The sequence below is a fragment of the Eublepharis macularius genome, chromosome 2 (assembly GCF_028583425.1).
Source record: "Eublepharis macularius isolate TG4126 chromosome 2, MPM_Emac_v1.0, whole genome shotgun sequence".
Lineage (NCBI taxonomy): Eukaryota > Metazoa > Chordata > Lepidosauria > Squamata > Eublepharidae > Eublepharis > Eublepharis macularius.
The window spans coordinates 212,365,769-212,383,027 of NC_072791.1; the positions used below are offsets into that span (position 1 = coordinate 212,365,769).

Consider the following 17,259-nt stretch of genomic DNA (forward strand, 5'->3'; position numbering starts at 1 on the left):
TGTCAGCTTCCCTCAAGTTTTGATGGGAAATGTAGGCAGCTTGGCGGAATGTTGGACAAGTGACAGTTGACAGAGAGCAAAGCTGCAAGACCAGGATGCCTACATTTCCCATCAAAACTTGAGGGAAGCTGACAAGTGTCCAATCTGTGCCTTTTGTCACTTGTGGTTCTGCTCTTAGGGAACAATCCCATAACTCAGTACCAAGACCGTATGAAGGGCCTGTTAAGTTGCTTCCATTGTATTTTGGTGCACTTTATTATGCAAGTTGATTACAGCACAGGGAGAGAGACAGTTTCACTTCCCCCCCACTCCCCCAAAACTGTTTCACATCCTCACACTGTGCAAAGCTGCTATTGGGTAGAGAGCAAAATCATGTTACTTACATGGCCATATGTAATTTTCAGAAGAGAGCAAACAATGGCTCCGTGGAACACTTTTGGATCAAAAACAGCACAGGAGGAGAAGGCTGAAGCTGCCCTATGGGCCACAGTCCGAAAAGGGCCAGCGTGCACCTGGGCAGCACAACAGATCTAAAAGTCTGGTACAGTTTTCTCTTTGTAACCTTATTTGGAAACACTGTTTTTAAAATTTCCATCTTTTAAAAGGATGCTTGCGATTTTGTTCAATGCAAAATATCCCCAATTCTCGGAAAACCAAATATCTCTCAGATTCACATGCTCTCCTCTACAAAAAGTTTAATGAAAAATTCACTGTAAAACAATGTTCTCAAATGTGAGGTCCGTTGGCCCACCACCGAATGAACGATTCCTTGTTTTGCATCCCCCACCCCACCAAACTATAAAGCAACTTAAGTGTTTTCATTCTTATCTGCAACTGGTACATGTCTTAAGTAGGAGGAAGCTACTTTACATGCAATTAGGCAACTTTGTGGAATCCTGGGAAGGGAAAATGATACTTGCCACTGCCAAGTTCCCAGAGCAATGTGTGAACATAAACTGGTTTTAAAGGGGGGGGGGCGTTATGTACGCCAACATTTTTGTTTAAAGAATGAAAGTGTGTCAAAGTTTTTATGCCTGGGATTGAATGAGTGCCATAATCAGCAACGGGATCAGCTGATGACTCAGCATCAGCTCGAGCAAAGTTGCTTACCTGGTTAAACAGGTAACTGAGCTTCTGGAACAAAAAGGGAATCAGGGGAAAGTTCAGACACTCCAGCGTGTACCTGACACCGGATGCCTTGAAAAACTCTTGCTGGACTCGTGAGGACACCTTCAGCGGCACTTAGTCAATGGCCTTGAGAACTTATGGAAGTAGAGATGGACTAATGGGGCAAGCCTACGCTTACTTACCTGGGAAAGCACCACTGAACCTAATGCGACTTTCTATTGTGTAGATATGCAAGTTCCCTGGCATTTTCCCTCCTGATTTATGGAGCCCTCCACACCACGGCTTGTAGGGCTTCCAACAGGCACGGAGAAGGAAATGTCCTTCCCCCTTTAAAAGGCTTATTGGAATCAGATCCAGCTTCTATTAAAGGAACCGAACATTTTTCTCCAGGCTTAGGGGCCAACCCTACGTTTTTGCCAGGAGCTTTAAACAGGTATGACCCCTGCCAGAAATAAAGATGGCAGCCAATCAATCCTAAGGCCACTAGTACGGTGACCGAAGAGAGCCTCCACCTAGAGGCTGCAAACCTCTGAATTCCAATGCTGGGAGGCAGCAACAAGAGAAGGCCTCGGCTTCTCTGCTCTTTTTGTTTGGCCCTCCAGAGCAACAGGTGGGCCGCTGCCTGAACAGGATGCTGGACTAGATGAACCCCTGGTCTGATCGAGGAGGCCCTTCTTATGTCAAGGCAGAGTTTATTTATGGCGGCCCCTGGTGGGGTTTTCATGGCAAGAGACTAACAGTGGTGGTTTGCCATTGCCTGCCTCTGCAACCCCGATCTTCGTTGGAGGTCTCCCATCCAATTACTAACCAAGGCCGACCTTGCTTAGCTTCTGAGATCTGACGAGATCAGGCTCGCCTGGGCTATCCAGGTCAGGGTTTTTGTGTTCTTAACCAGCATAAAATATAGAAATAGTTGGGACCGTCCCCAACAGCTCCTGAACACCTGCAAAAAAAAAAAAAGCCTCCTACCTTCTGACTAGCTATCGTATACATGGACCCCGAGTCTTTAAAGAGTCGGGGCTGGCCAGCAGATATAAGGGAATTTTTGTTCCAAGGCATTCTCCAAGTGTTCAAAGATCAAGAAAAGTACAATGGATATAGGGCTGGATCCAACTTGCTTTTCCGCTAGTGAAAAAAAAGGAGCAGATCCCTTTGACCACCAAAATGCTACAATGGGGGGCAGGGGAGTGGACAAAAGCCATGTGGGATATGGCTGTAAGTAAGGAAATTAGTTAAGTGAAAAAGCTGGCTGGATCTAACCTCTAGTTTTGAGAACCTGTGTAAAAGGTGAGAAAAAGAAGCATTACCTTTATCAAACGCCACATTTAAAGGTACATGGGCTTTAAACACACACACACACACACAGTGATCAATATGTGAGTTGGCCTCAAGAAAAGGAGGGGAGGGAGACAGAGAGAGAAGCATCAAGTAAGAGCATCCAACACACAAATTACAAATTTCCTACTATTGGGAAGATTTGTCAGGTGTTCATACATACGTGTGAAGTTCCAGATCAATGTACGGAAAGATGAGCTTTTCCTTAATCAGGTCCCATATAACACGAGTCATCTCATCTCCCTGCATCTCAACAACAGGCCCGCCATGGATTCGTTTAGACATTGTGTGCTAACAGAAAGACAACAGAAAGACATAAATAATCGCAACAGAAAAACTTAAAAGCAAGAGTCTGCTGCTAGCAAACAGCAGCACTGCCAGAAAGAGCTGTTCGTGTTTGGATTTTTATTTTATTTTTAATTACTATTTTATATCTGCCCTTTCTCCCCAATTGGGACCCAAAGCGGATTACATTATTCTCTCCTGCATTTTATCTTACAACAACCCTGTGAGGTAGGTTAAACTGAGTGTGTGTGACTGGCCCAAAGTTACCCAGCAGCTTCCCAGTAGACTGGGGATTTGAACATCTTTCCCCTAGCTCCTAGTCCAACACTCTAACCACTGTACCATGATAGATCACACCACATTCATTCACATTCTAACCGAGCCTAACACAACCCCACTTCAAATTCGGTAACATGAGAACCTAAAACCTGGCTTCACAAAAAATAAGGCAGATCAATGAAGCATATAAAATATATTGCACCCAGGGCTCATTTTGAGGGGTAACGCGCTGGAATGCAGTTCCGGCAGTTCCTCAAAGAGGTCACGTCAGGTGGCTCTGCCCATCTGACCCTCAGCCATTTTGGGCCTCTGACAGGTGGTGGATCACTCTCGCACTCAGCAGTGGCCCAACCCTGACCATTTTGGGCCCCTTTTCGTCCATTTTCAGCCCCTTTTTGCCATTTTGGGCCCAATTTTGGTCCTGAACGGCCAGGATTGGGTCCAAAACAGCCAGGATAGGTGATGTCAAGGGGTGTGGCATATGCAAATCAGTTATGCTAATGACACACTACTGGTGCTGGCAAGGGGTGTGGCACATGCTAATGAGTTACGCTAATGAGTTCATCCAGCTCTTTTTCTACGAAATGACCCGATTGCACTTATTTACACTTGCACTATGGGTATACTTTAGTCTGTACACAGCATTTGAGATCTTTGCAGCGCCGTTGGGAATGGTATGGTAAGGTGGCAGAACGGCAAGTATAAATGAGGATGGGATTACATTCAGAATCTGCAGGAGTCACAAATAAGATCCAACCACCATGCACAGAGGATAGGAGGTAAGCCTCTGAGCACAGCATACTGTGGTTTGTGTTTTGAAGTACATTCGCACAGCCATGAGTACTAGAAGCAGGGCTCATTTTGAGGGGGAATGTGCAGGAACGCAGTTCCGGCAGTTCCCCAAAGAGGTCACATGTCAGGCGGCCCTGCCCACCTGACTTGGCCATTTGGGGCCCGTTTTTGCCTGTATTGGGGCCATAACGGCCCAGATTGGGCCTCTGACGGGTGATGGATCACTCTCCCGCTCAGCACCGGCCCGATCCTGACCATTTGGGGCCCCTTTTCAGCCACTTTGAGCCCCTTTTTGCCAGTTTGGGCCCAATTTCAGCCCTGAATGGCCAGGATTGGGTCCAAAACAGCCAGGATAGGTGATGTCAGGGGCATATGCCCCTGACTGATTGGCATATGCAAATCAGTCATGCCAATGACACTTCCGGTGATGGCAAGGGCTTGCCAAATGGGCAGCATACAGACTAAAAGTACACACCTTCAGCACATTTACTAATCTTCTAAACTGGACCTGCATTTATTTTTTCCAGAAGACCTGCATACCTGAAAACTGTACTCCAGGAATTGCAAGGGAAGGGTTACTAACCCAGCATTGTTCCAAATCATCCTTTGTGTCGGTATAAGCCTCCTGCAGTAATATGTAACTGCCTGTGTTCCCACCATTGGCAAAGTGCAAAAACTGGTATAGTAGTCTCTTGCAATTTACAAGCAATTATCTGCATCGTTTTTTGTTTCATGAGCAATGGCCAGAGGCAATAGGGAAAAGAACAAAAAAAGGATGTAAGGACAGACCTGCTCTCCTTCCACCAGGTCTGCTAACAAGCCAGGGAAAAAAAAAGAGCCCTGTCCCTAATACGCAGAAATGGCCAGCTGAAGCTTTTCCATGGTTTCCGGGCATGGAGCTAAATGACATCAACTGGAAATTGCTGCAATCAAATTTCTACGAAAGGGATAGTTAGAATGACCAGTTTAAAAGGTGTCAACTCAACCCTACCTAACAGCCTGGAGACAGACGGATTAATAAATTCTTGATTTCTACTTCCCTGTGAGTGGACTGCATTGGCTAACGGCTGCTACTTCTGCAATCCAGGCAAATCTCAAGTGGAGCTATCCTTCGAATGTACAGGTCACAGAAAAGTGGCTCCAACATTGTACATTTCAGGGGATTTCAAGTCTTTGTATACTGTGTAGTAGATGGTAATTAACAAGTTCAGCCTCTGGACTTCCGGCTTGGGGATTCATGGAGGTCTAATGCAGCTCCATTTGTGGAGCTGACCGGACTGCCGTTTTAAGCGGCCGGCGGGGTGAAAAATAGCCCGCGGCCGACTGCTCTCAGGCGGAGAGCAGGCAAAGAACGCTCAAGACCCTAGGGTGAGTTAGATCTCGGACGAGGGGGGGCTCTACATAACGGGTCCCCTCCCGATCCTTGAGGTCCCACCTTGCGACGGGTCGGCTACAATCTCTGCGGCAGTTTTGGGGCCAATTCGGCTGGCATAAGACCTACATACCCAAGCTTCGATTGGGGGAAGAAGTGGAAAGGAGAACTTGAAATCGAAACAGCGATTACAACCCGAGGAAAGTGAAGGGAAGGTAAAGATCACTATCTTCCGATACGGGACAGATTGATAAAAACAGAGAGGAAAAAAAGTAGACTTTTAAACTGCAACAGACTAGCGAAAAGGAGGGGAAGCTCCGGCAGGAGTTGTATTAGAAAAGAGACTAAGTTTAAAGAAGTTATTAAAGAAATCGGATTATTGTTTTGAATACCTGTGGCTTTGGAGCTGTGAGAAAAAGACACCATCGCGAGACCTGCTGTGGGAAGACGGGAGACAGGAAGTGCGTAACAACAATAGAGCGGCTGGAGAGAAGCGGCCCTTGCTGGAGGGCAGGAAGAAGGGAATCGCCATCTTTGAGAGGGGAAGGGTCGCGGCTTCAGCGGAAAAGGAAGTAGGCCATATTGGATTATAAAATCATAGAGAGACCATAGAGAAAAGACGCCCGACATTTTGGACCCTTTAAAATTAATTTATGCAAGAAGACCGGGACATTTGAAATAAAAAAGGTACTAAATTTAACGCCACGGAGCTAAGGAAGAGAGCGGATTCGTGGGAGCGAGCTAAAGCAAGCCCCACGATGTCGAAGAAAGAGTGGCAATCGGCAATAGAAAACCTGGATAAAAAACTTTTGGAGGTGATTAAAGAATTTAAGGACATGAAATTGGAGCTGATCAAAGAGGTTAAACAGACAGTAAAATTGGAGCTGTCAGAAGTAAAATCGGAGCTGTCAGAAGTGAAGAAAGGTATGGAAACAATACAAAGTGAATTACAAGGGACGCAGCAGAGAGTTAAAACAGTAGAAGGAGCGATGGAGAACTTAGCAGATACGCAACAAACAGAGATGAGGTTGATGAGGGGAAGGATGGCGGTTGCGGAAAGTAGACATATGGAGAAGCAGCTCAGATTTCGCGGCCTGCCGGAAATGGAAGGAAAGACAGCGCAAGAGCAGATGACGGAGGTGTTAGCTGAATACCTGGGGAAGGAGGAGGAGGATGTTGTGGCTATCCTAGATGTGGCATATCGTGTGAACTCGAGAATTGCAACCCAGAGAAAAGTACCAAGAGACGTGATTGTACAATTTACAACAAGAAATATGAAAGAGAAGATTGTGACTAAACAGTTTCAAGATCCATTGGAGATCGATGGCAAGACAATCATTATAATGAAGGAACTACCCAGATCAGTGTTACTAGATCGGAAAAAATATAAAGCGCTAATCCAGATGCTGAAGGACATGAAAATCAGGTACAGATGGGAGCTCCCAGAGGGTTTGTCCTTCGAATTTGGAGGCGCCAAAAAGCGTATCAGATCTGAGCGGGAGATGGAGCGATTTATAAGGGACAATGAAAAAGACTTACCAACAAGATTATGAATATGGAGTGTAAAGTGTTATCTTGGAATGTAAATGGACTAAATTCACCGAATAAGAGAAAAAATATTTTTCACTGGCTACTAAAACAAAAATGTGATATTGTTTGTTTGCAAGAGACTCATATTCGAAAACAGGATGTAAAATATCTAAAACTGGGAAAATTGGGCAAAGACTTTGTAGCGGCCTCAAGTAAGAAAAAAAGAGGAGTGGTGTTGTATGTAAAAGAGGAGCTGCAACCAAAATTCATAATGAAAGATGTGGAAGCCAGATTTGTAGCAGTGGAATGTACTTGGAATTTAAAGAGAGTGTTGGTAGTCGGAATCTATGCACCCAACGGTGCAAAAGAGAGCTTCTTTGAGGATTTGAGGAAGCATTTAGATGATCTTTCATATGACCAGATAATTCTTGCTGGAGACTTCAATGGAGTGACAGATTTGGAACTGGATAAAAAGACTACAATGGCACAAAAGAAAAGAGGACTATTACCAAAGCTTTTTTTTGAGCTGATTCAACAAGAGACTCTTGAAGATGTATGGAGGAGAGAGTACCCTAAAAGCAGACAGTTTACTTTTTATTCTGCAAGGCACTCCACATTATCAAGAATTGACATGATCTGGGCCTCAAAAGATTTGGCGTTATGGACTAAAGATGTAGAAATAATGCCGATGGTAGGCTCAGATCACAACCCAATTATGTGGAAGCTGGGGAAAAGGAGGAAAAGGAAAGCATGGAGAATAAATGAGGATTTGTTACAGGAAAAAGAGAATATGGAAATATTGAGAAGAGAGACAAAGTTTTTCATACAATATAACGTGAATAAAGAAGTACCAACTGATAAAGTTTGGGATGCTTATAAGGCGGTTATAAGGGGTATACTAATGGACTTAAATGGTAGAGCAAGAAAGAAGAAAGAGGAGAAGAGACAAGAGATTGAGGAGAAAATAAAAGCTAAGGAAATACAGTTAAAAAAGAGACCAGGGAAAAAGAAATTATACCAGGAAATTAAAATATTGCAAGAACAGCTAACAGCAATGAGTAATAAAGAATTGGAGTGGAATCTCAAAAGGCTGAATCAGAAAGCATTTGAGGGTGCAAATAAACCTGGGAAGTACCTGGCATGGCAACTGAAGAAGAGAAGGGAAAAGAAAACAATAAATAAAATTTGTGAAGATGATAAAACGTATTTGGAACAGAATACCATTAGTAGAGCCTTTTATAAATTCTACGCTAAACTGTATAATAAGAAAGAAGTAAATAAAGATTCAATAGCGTCATATCTGGAGAAAATGACACTTCCAGAAATCTCGGACACTTGGAGAAATAAACTGAACAGTGAAGTAACGGATGAGGAAATAAGTAAGGCAATACAATCTGCAAATTTAGGAAAGGCGCCAGGGCCAGACGGACTTACAGCTAAATTTTATAAGACTATGGCCAATGAGCTGGCACCATTCCTAAAGGAGGTGATCAATGGAGTTTTAAGGGATCAAAGGATTCCAGACACTTGGTCTGAAGCGAACATATCATTGATCCCAAAAGAGGGCCAAGACTTGACTAGTGTGAAAAATTACAGACCTATATCGTTACTCAACAATGATTATAAAATCTTTGCGAAGATACTGGCGGAGAGACTGAAGGGGTGGCTTTCGGAAGTTATAGAGGAGGAGCAAGCAGGCTTTCTGCCAGACAGACAAATAAGAGATAATTTAAGGACAGTGATTGATGCTATTGAATATTATGATAAGCGTTGTGATAAAGAGGTTGGTTTCTTCTTTGTTGACGCTGAAAAGGCATTTGACAACTTAAACTGGGACTTTATGTTTGCCACTATGGAAAAGCTACAATTAGGAGAAAGATTCATCAGAGCAATTAAGGAAATTTACAGAGACCAGACTGCAGCAATTGTGGTGAATGATGAATTGACCAAGAAATTGACTATAAGCAAAGGAACAAGACAAGGTTGCCCGTTGTCTCCACTGTTGTTCATTTTAGTATTGGAGATTCTGATGATACAAATACGACAAGACGAGGAAATTCGAGGAATAAAAATAAAGGACTATTCATACAAGGTCAGAGCATTTGCGGATGACATAATGTTAATTGTAGAGGACCCACTGGAGAACATGCCAAAAGTGATAGATAAGATCAAGGAGTTTGGAGACTTGGCAGGTTTCTTCATTAACAAAAAGAAGTCAAAGATACTATGCAAAAACATGACTAAGCAGAAACAACAATTGTTAATGGAAACAACGGATTGTGAAGTAACAAGTAAGGTGAAATATTTGGGAATTGAACTGACTGCAAAGAATATAGATTTGTTCAAGAATAATTATGAAAAATTGTGGATTCAGATTGAGAGAGACTTGATTAAATGGAATAGGCTCAATCTGTCATGGTTGGGTAGGATTGCAGCGGTTAAAATGAATGTGTTACCAAGAGTGATGTTTTTGCTACAGACAATACCAATCATCAGAGACTCTAAACAATTTGAAAAATGGCAGAGGAAAATATCAGATTTTGTATGGGCAGGCAAGAAGCCTCGAGTGAAAATGAAAGTTTTACAAGAGGCAAAGGAAAGAGGCGGAATGCAACTGCCCAACCTGAGACTTTATCACGATGCAATCTGCCTAGTTTGGTTGAAAGAGTGGATGACATTAAAGAACAAGAAACTATTAGCCCTAGAGGGATATAAAAAAATATTTGGATGGCATGCATACCTATGGCATGACAAAGTAAAGGTCAACTCGATGTTCCTGCACCATTTTGTACGGAGAAGTCTATACACAATCTGGAAGAAGTACAGAATTTATCTACAAGAAGGAACTCCTTGGTGGGTGGTTCCATATGAGGTGATAGACCCGAGAGCTGTTCATAACGAAAGACAATGTTTGACTTATAAAGAAATAACTAAAATAGAAGCATCTAAACTTAGAATAAAGACGCAAGAGGAACTATCACCGAATTACGACTGGTTCCAGTATAGACAGATCAGAGATTTGTATAACTCGGACTCTGTAAAGGGAGGTATACGAATAGAGAATTCGGAACTAGAGCAGACCCTTCTTAAAGAGGACAAGAAAAGAATATCCAAGGTATACCAAGTACTGTTGAAATGGTATACTGAGGATGAGACAGTTAAAACACAAATGGTGAAATGGGCTATAAATTTTAACAAAGAGATAACAATGGAGGCATGGGAATACTTGTGGAAGACTACAATGAAGACAACGACATGTACAAATATTAAAGAGAATATCTATAAAATGATTTATCGTTGGTACATGACACCAAAGAAGATTGCGCTAGGGAATTTGAACACTTCTAATAAATGCTGGAAATGTAGGAAGCATGAGGGCTCCCTCTATCATATGTGGTGGTCGTGTGAGGTAGCTAGGCAGTACTGGGGGGAAATAATAAGAGAAATGAGTGAAATTTTACAATTTCAAATAAATAAGAACCCAGAACTCCTGCTACTAAACTTGGGAATGGAGGGAATTCCAGCCCATCATAGGACGTTGATATTTTATATGACAGCAGCAGCTAGACTTTTGTATGCACAAAAATGGAAAGTACAAGAAGTGCCAACTATTGAAGATTGGACCTACAAATTGCTGTACATGGCAGAAATGGACAAGATGACAAGAAAACTGAGAAATCTGGACTCAGGGCAGTTTAACACAGATTGGGAGAAGCTGAAACAATATCTGGAGAAGAAATGGGAGGTGGGAGGAAAACTGTGGCAGTTTGAGAACTACTGAAGTATAATAAAATGTAGAGGGGGGTGACTTTACCGGGGGGGGAAGAGATAAATGTGAATTTATAAGCAGTTAGATTAACAGATTGATATATATATAGATATATATTGGTTAATAAATAGAATATTGATAGAAAATAATTAAGGATAAGGATTAAATATACGGATTGAGTAATCAACAATATTTTCTTTCTTTGATAAGATTTGTATAATGCACCAAACTGAATGTATAGACGAGTCAAATTGATTGACTATGTGACGAGAGTTATATAGAATTACCATAAAAAGATAGAATGAGTAATACATAGAGAATAAGTCAAATTGTTTGATTTAAATGTGTAAGATTTTTATGGTTTATGATATATAGGTTTATGATATATAGAAATATTCAAAATTGGAAAATGGGATAAATTGTTTATCCAAGATGGAAACAAAGACTTACAGTTTGGGTATACAATAAGAAAAGTAGTTAAGGATGTACTGCTTAGTATAATGGAGAATATGTATTTGCTTTAGATAGAGAAATTTAATAGAAGTAAGGGAAAAGGGACAAAGGGTTGGAAAACTGTTGGAAGTCAACAAAAGGGGGGGAAAGGGAGGGGGTTAGAAATGAAAAATTTGGGGAAAATTGAATGTAAATGTAAAAATAACGGATTCTAACCCAATAAAAATTTTTTCAAAAAAAAAAAAACAAGTTCAGCCTCTGCAAAGCAATGCAATCCAAAACTGTAACCCCCGCAAAAGGTGAGAGGCATTTACTTATTTATACAGAGACTAAGATTTACATGACACTTATATGTGAGCAGAGAGCTTGCAGATCTCAACAGCAGTGAAGTCTGCAATTTCCCCTGCTCCAATTTCCCCTGCCTTCCAGATTGTCATCGTTGTTGTAACTAAGGCTGATTCCGCACACGTTGGATAAGGCACTTTCAATGCACTTTAGCAATCGTTCGGAAGTGGATTTTTTGTTTCACGCACGAAAAATTCAGTTCCAAATGATCTCTAAAGAGGATTGGAAGTGCATTATCTAATGTGTGCGGAATCATTCTAAGACATGGGAGCAGGGAGCTGGTAGGTTACCTGTTCACATAAGCAGGCAACTCCCACGAATGAAGAGGGCAATTCAAAGTAATACTAGCCTGCACTACATTGTTTACTTTGCAGACCTTCGCCTCCTGTAAATATTGTAAGCCTGACATTCAAATAAATGAAATAAAGCAAATTCTATGGCTCTCATTTGCACTTTGATCCTCGCCAACAAAATACCAGTTGCAAAACATTCCGTTTACTTTTGAGCCTTAAAGAGGTATTTGATCACTAGAGGCAGTTATGAAAGAGCGATGATGTGGCAATTTCAGAAATGATTTGTACATGAGCTTTAAAGTTAGGTTTTGAAAATACTCTTGCAAAAGTTTATATATATATTACGGACTCAATGCATACATGCGTTCTCACTTTGCAACTGGGATTACTTGCCCAAAGTTATACTCAACAAAGGTTCATCGAGTTACTTTGTTCTAAGCAGTACCAACCTCTGGACACACATTCGCAAGAAGAAAGGGCTGCATGAATTGGGCTGCCTGCAAATACAACTGTAACAACGGCACCAGTCACGGTTGGAGGAGGTAGATATTGCTGCCAGCAAGGAACTCGAGAAAGTACCTGTGCTTTCCCATTTTATCCTCAGAACAACCTTGTGAAGTATGTTACACCACAGAATATAAAAACTCCTGCAGAGTGTTACATTCCCTTGCATATAAAACTAGCTTTATAATATAATAAAGCCAGTTGCTGGGACCTACCTTTTTATTTGGAAAATGTCTATGCTGCTTCTCTAAGGAACCTACCCGAGGCAGACTGACATGATTTAGTTCCTCCTCCTTCAAATATAAACATCACAACTCAGGGCTATGAGTGATTCCGCACATGTTGGATAATGAACTTCCAATCCTCTTTATAGATCATTTGGGATGGATTTTTTTGTGTGCGGAACAAAAAATCCATCTCAAACTATTGATAAAGTGCATTGAAAGTGCATTATCCAACGTGTGCGGAATCAGCGTATGTAGACAGGAGCAAGACATCATTCTCTATTTAGTTCGGTAGGACATGCAAGCAGGCGGCAGTTAGCAGAGGGAACAGAAAACTGGCTCCCCCCCTTCTGCGAGCTTAAGCAGCCCAGTGTCAAAGAGACGGACCCTCAAGTGAGGTGCGGTGCAGGCCCAGAGGGGCGCAGCCACTAACCCCACCCTGCAATACATGGCTCCACCCTGCAGGCATGACTAGCTTTGGCTAGTTTAGGAAGAAGCACCTTTCCCCTACATTGATCACACCAACGGCAAAGAGATCAAGAGGGTTTTATGGAGGATAACCATAATCATTTAAACAGGGGCGTTATTGCTGTTTGTAAAGATCTCTAGATATGTGGCCCCAAGAAGTCTACCGAGGGCACAGGCTCATGGCACCTGATGCAGTTTCCCCTGGGCCAGAGCAGAACCTGGACAGAAGGCCATTTAGGGACACCCCCCCCCCCGTCAGGCAACTCCAAACTCTTGGGAGAAAGAGTGGAACAGAAATATTATCCACTCCTTCAGAATTTCTTCAATTATCTCCACATACTTTTTAAAAAGATGGACACGAACATCCCTGAACGAACTGTTTGAAACAAGATTAAGCAACCCCCACCTCCCAAACCCCTGGCTATGTGATTTCAGGTCTTCTACAGAGTGTGTGGCTTTTCAGATGTTACATTAAGCCCGAATGTGTGTGAAGCTGGTTTGCTAATCTCACAGAGCATGAAAACTAGCCTGGCTGAAAACTAACTTAGGTTACACAACTGCTTTGCTGCAGTTAGCCCTCCTGCCCATACTGAGATTTAATGCAGGTTTAGAATGTGGGGGGGGGGGAGGGAACTAACTCCAGCTAAGGCATGGGGCTACATGTGTGTAGGATACTTTGTGTGTACGACACTTCGTTCTACACACAAAAAACTTTGGGTGGTCCCTGGTCCTAGGGAGGCTCGCCTGGCCTCGAGCAGAGCCAGGGCCTTTTCGGTCCTGGCACCGGCCTGGTGGAACTCTCTGTCTGATGAAACCAGGGCCCGGAAGGATTTATTATCCTTCCGCTGGGCCTGTAAGACAGAGATGTTCCTCCAAGCATATGACGGAGGCTACGCTGGGCCCCCGCCGGCCATACTTGACTTGACTTGAAAAGATCTGTCCACTACCCTACATATATCTATAGATACGGATATATGGGCCACGCCTGCAATGAAGTAACTCTTCCATTGCCATCTGAGGAGAAGTTTTTATTGTTAAATTTTATTGTAATGTTTTTATCTGCTTTTATGTGTTTTTATGCTCGGCGGGGAAGGCGGACTAAAAATCTAATCTAATAAATAAATAAATAAATCCATGCGTTATGGGCGAGGGAAGAAAGGAACATGGGGAAACCTGACCACAAGCCAAGTTCATCCACACAAGCCTCAATGGCCACCTTGATCCAATGTCTCCCTGCAAGAAACTGGAAATCATCTGGCTATCTTTGTATTACATACAAAGCCCTTTAAGAAAGTTGACCCAATGCTGAAATTTCAAAACTTGTGCTTCAATGCTCGGCGAAAGAGCTGTTTTGAAAATAAAGCAAGTCATTTTTTTCCCCAGTTGAAAAAGAAATATGAATAGCATATTTGTTCAACTAGATCAGGCTGTGCCAGAATCAACATGTATGGCCTCACCCCTCTCCCTGAGAACCTTGCGGTGAAAAGCTGTATTTCTTCAAGGGCTTTGATTTCATTTCCTCGATCGTTTTCTTTCTTCCCTTCTTCCCAAAAGCAAGTTTTTAATTTTAAAATGCCTATTGAAGCTCACCGATTCCTTCCCCTCTACGAACCCTTTCTGAGATTCCACAGGTGCCCTTTTGCTGTATTTTCATAGCACTAGGCGAATACATCTGTTTGCAAGAAACAGCCAATTTGCATTCAGTTTACAGACAAAACTTGGTTCCGGGACGTGAATAAATGTGGAGTTCATATAACACAAGTCAGTTGTACATGCGGTGAATGTAACATGAGAATGACTCAACGTGCATATTAAACCAAGTGTACCCAGTACAAGGATTGTACATACATTCACTGTAAATTATGAACAGGGCTATAATCTCAATCAGTTCTTCTCGATCGTTTCGGCCAAGGTTTAACGGGGGGGGGAGGGGGATGGCAGCAGGCACTCCAGCAAACCCCACACACACTGCTGGTGCCGTTACGGGAAAAGGATAGAATATACGTATAAAAACCACCTAGATCCATGCTATGGTTACATCAAAACTTGACTATTGTAATGCATTATACATTGGTCTCCCATCTAAGTTAACCAGGAGGCTCCAATTGGTGCAAAATGCGGTGGCTCAACTATTATCAGGAGCGAGCAGGAGCTTGAACATCACTCCCATCCTGCAGTCACTCCATTGGCTACCTATCAGCTACCGTTATCAAGGTACTGGTTATTACATACAAAGCCCTTCACGGCCTTGGTCCAGCATACCTATGGGACCGCCTCTCTCCCTACGTCCCTCTGCGGCAGCTTCGCTCATCTGAACAAGGTCTCTTGCAGGTACCAGCCTGTACATGGGCGAAATCAACAGCAGCCCGTACATGGGCTTTCTCTGTGGTGGCCCCTACCCTATGGAACGGCCTGCCTGAGGAGGTCAGGAGAGCCCCCACCCTTCTGGGTTTCTTCAAAAAATGTAAAACTGAATGATTCAAAAAGGCCTTTTTTCTCAGCTAAGAGGGTGGTATTGTAGGAAAGGGATCCCAGATGTTTCGCAAATGAGTTTTAAACCATAATTTCACCATTACGTTGCCTTACATATTATCTGTTGCTTTAAATATGTACTCCTATATCCTACCTGTGATTTATGTTGTTCAATGTAAGTCCTAGAATAGATTATGTTCTGTTTCAACAATTCCTCAACCCCATACTGGACCCTTGCTCATACTATATCGTTGTAAACTTATATTCTTTTACCCCATGAGATTGTTTATGGAAATGTTCTTGAAGCTGTATTCATTTACCCTATAGCATTATTTATGGAAATGTTCTTGACACTGTATAGAAATGCCTGCCCTTGTCCTCGCCACTAATTGTACTAATCTCACACTATGTAATCCGCCTTGAGTCTCAGTGAGAAAGGCGGAATATAAATAACATAAATAAATAAAAATAAATTTAAAAACCCACCTCTTGGTTTATGGACAAGCTTTCCTAGCTAACAGCTGTATATAAATACTGTAAATCATAAACTGTACTGTATATAAATGCTGTCAATCATAAACCGTACAGTATATAAATACTGTAAATCATAAACCATGCAGCTCAACTTCTTACAATCCAAAAAACGAATACATCCCCAGTTTACTGGCAGGACAGAGAAAATTCTGGCAGCTAAACTACGCTATAAGACCTTGCACCTGGAAACAGTCAAGGTTCAAATACAACCGTTGGATCCTCCTGCTTTCTGAGTGCTTACTTGAACTTCATTCTCAGTTACGTTTCCTTCACCTCTTATATGCCCTGACCTGACTAGCCCAGGGGAGCCTGATCTTGGAAGCGAAGCAGGGTCGGCCTTGGTTAGTAATTGGATGGGAGACCTCCAAGGAAGATCGGAGTCACTATGCAGAGGCAGGCCACGGCAACGCACCCTCCGTCAGTCTCTTGCCTTGAAACCCACGCCAGGGGTCACCCTAAGTCATCCGTGCCTTGAGGGCACTCTCCACCCCCTCCTACAGGCAGGATCAAGCTCCACACCATGGGGGGGGGGGGGGAATCGAGGTTGGCGTTTGAAGGACGGTCGGTGGGTCACAGGCCAGTTTGCGCTGCAGCATCGGGAAGGCCTCTCGGAAGGGGTTTGCTTGGGGACACGCCCGGCAGAGGCGCACTTGAGAAGGGCTTGCTATTAAAACAACGGGCAGGAAGGGGGGAAAGGAGCGCCTTCGCAACGCAGCAGAGACCCCCTTTCCTGGCGCCTTCCCAGCCTGGCCGACGCCCGAAGCGAAGGGGGGGCGAGCGGCAACGGGGATCGGGGCAGCCCGTAAGGGCCGAGGGCAGTCGGATTCCCGCAGCTGCGCCCCGGCAGCCTGGAGCGCAACGAGGGCGGCTCCGCTCGCCTCGCCCTGGCAGCGCAGCCCGGCGCTCCGCTCCCGACGAAGCAACGCCCCGGCGGCGCTGCTGCAAGGAGCCGGGCCGTGCAGACCGAGCCGGGGCGGCGCCGACACTCCAGCCCCGGAGCCCGTTCGGGGGTCTGCAAGGGGGGCGCGCCAAGGAGATGCAAGCAAAACGGGGACGCGCCGGGATTTGCAACGAAAATCAGACGCGCGCACACACACCCCGGCGAGGCGCGGGCGACTGACCTGCTCGGGTCGGCGAGAGGCTCCCAGTGCCCGGCTGGAGGGTCCCGCGGCTGGGCTCGGCTCGGCTGCCCGAGAGGAGAAGAGAGGAGACGAGAGAAGAGGCCGCCCGTGCCTGCCGCTCTGGATAAGGAGGGCCGGGCGGAGCGGCTGCCCCTGCCCGCGGAGAAGGCGGGACGCGCGCCGCCAATGCGCGCTTCCCACGCAGCAGCAGAAGAGGCGGCGCAGGAGGGATTGCGGAAGGGGCGGTGGCACAACGCGCGCTCTCGCTCACACTGAGGGGTTGCCAGCTCCTGGTTGGGAAATTCCTGGAGATTTGGGCAGTGGTGCCTGGAGAGGGCATGGGTTGGGAAGGAGC

General features: G+C 44.1%; 1 protein-coding gene across 1 annotated transcript in view; it reads right to left on the minus strand.

Moving 5' to 3' along the window:
- Positions 1–17,045, minus strand: part of IDH1 (isocitrate dehydrogenase (NADP(+)) 1) — a 36,067-nt gene extending 19,022 nt beyond the window's left edge. The window contains exons 1-2 of the mRNA XM_054970646.1: positions 16,905–17,045; positions 2,627–2,754 (exon numbers count right to left, since the gene is read on the minus strand). Coding sequence (XP_054826621.1) covers positions 2,627–2,748 — 122 coding nt within the window. The 5' untranslated portion in view covers positions 2,749–2,754; positions 16,905–17,045. The remainder of the gene's footprint in view (positions 1–2,626; positions 2,755–16,904) is intronic.
- Positions 17,046–17,259: the final 214 nt, after the last annotated feature.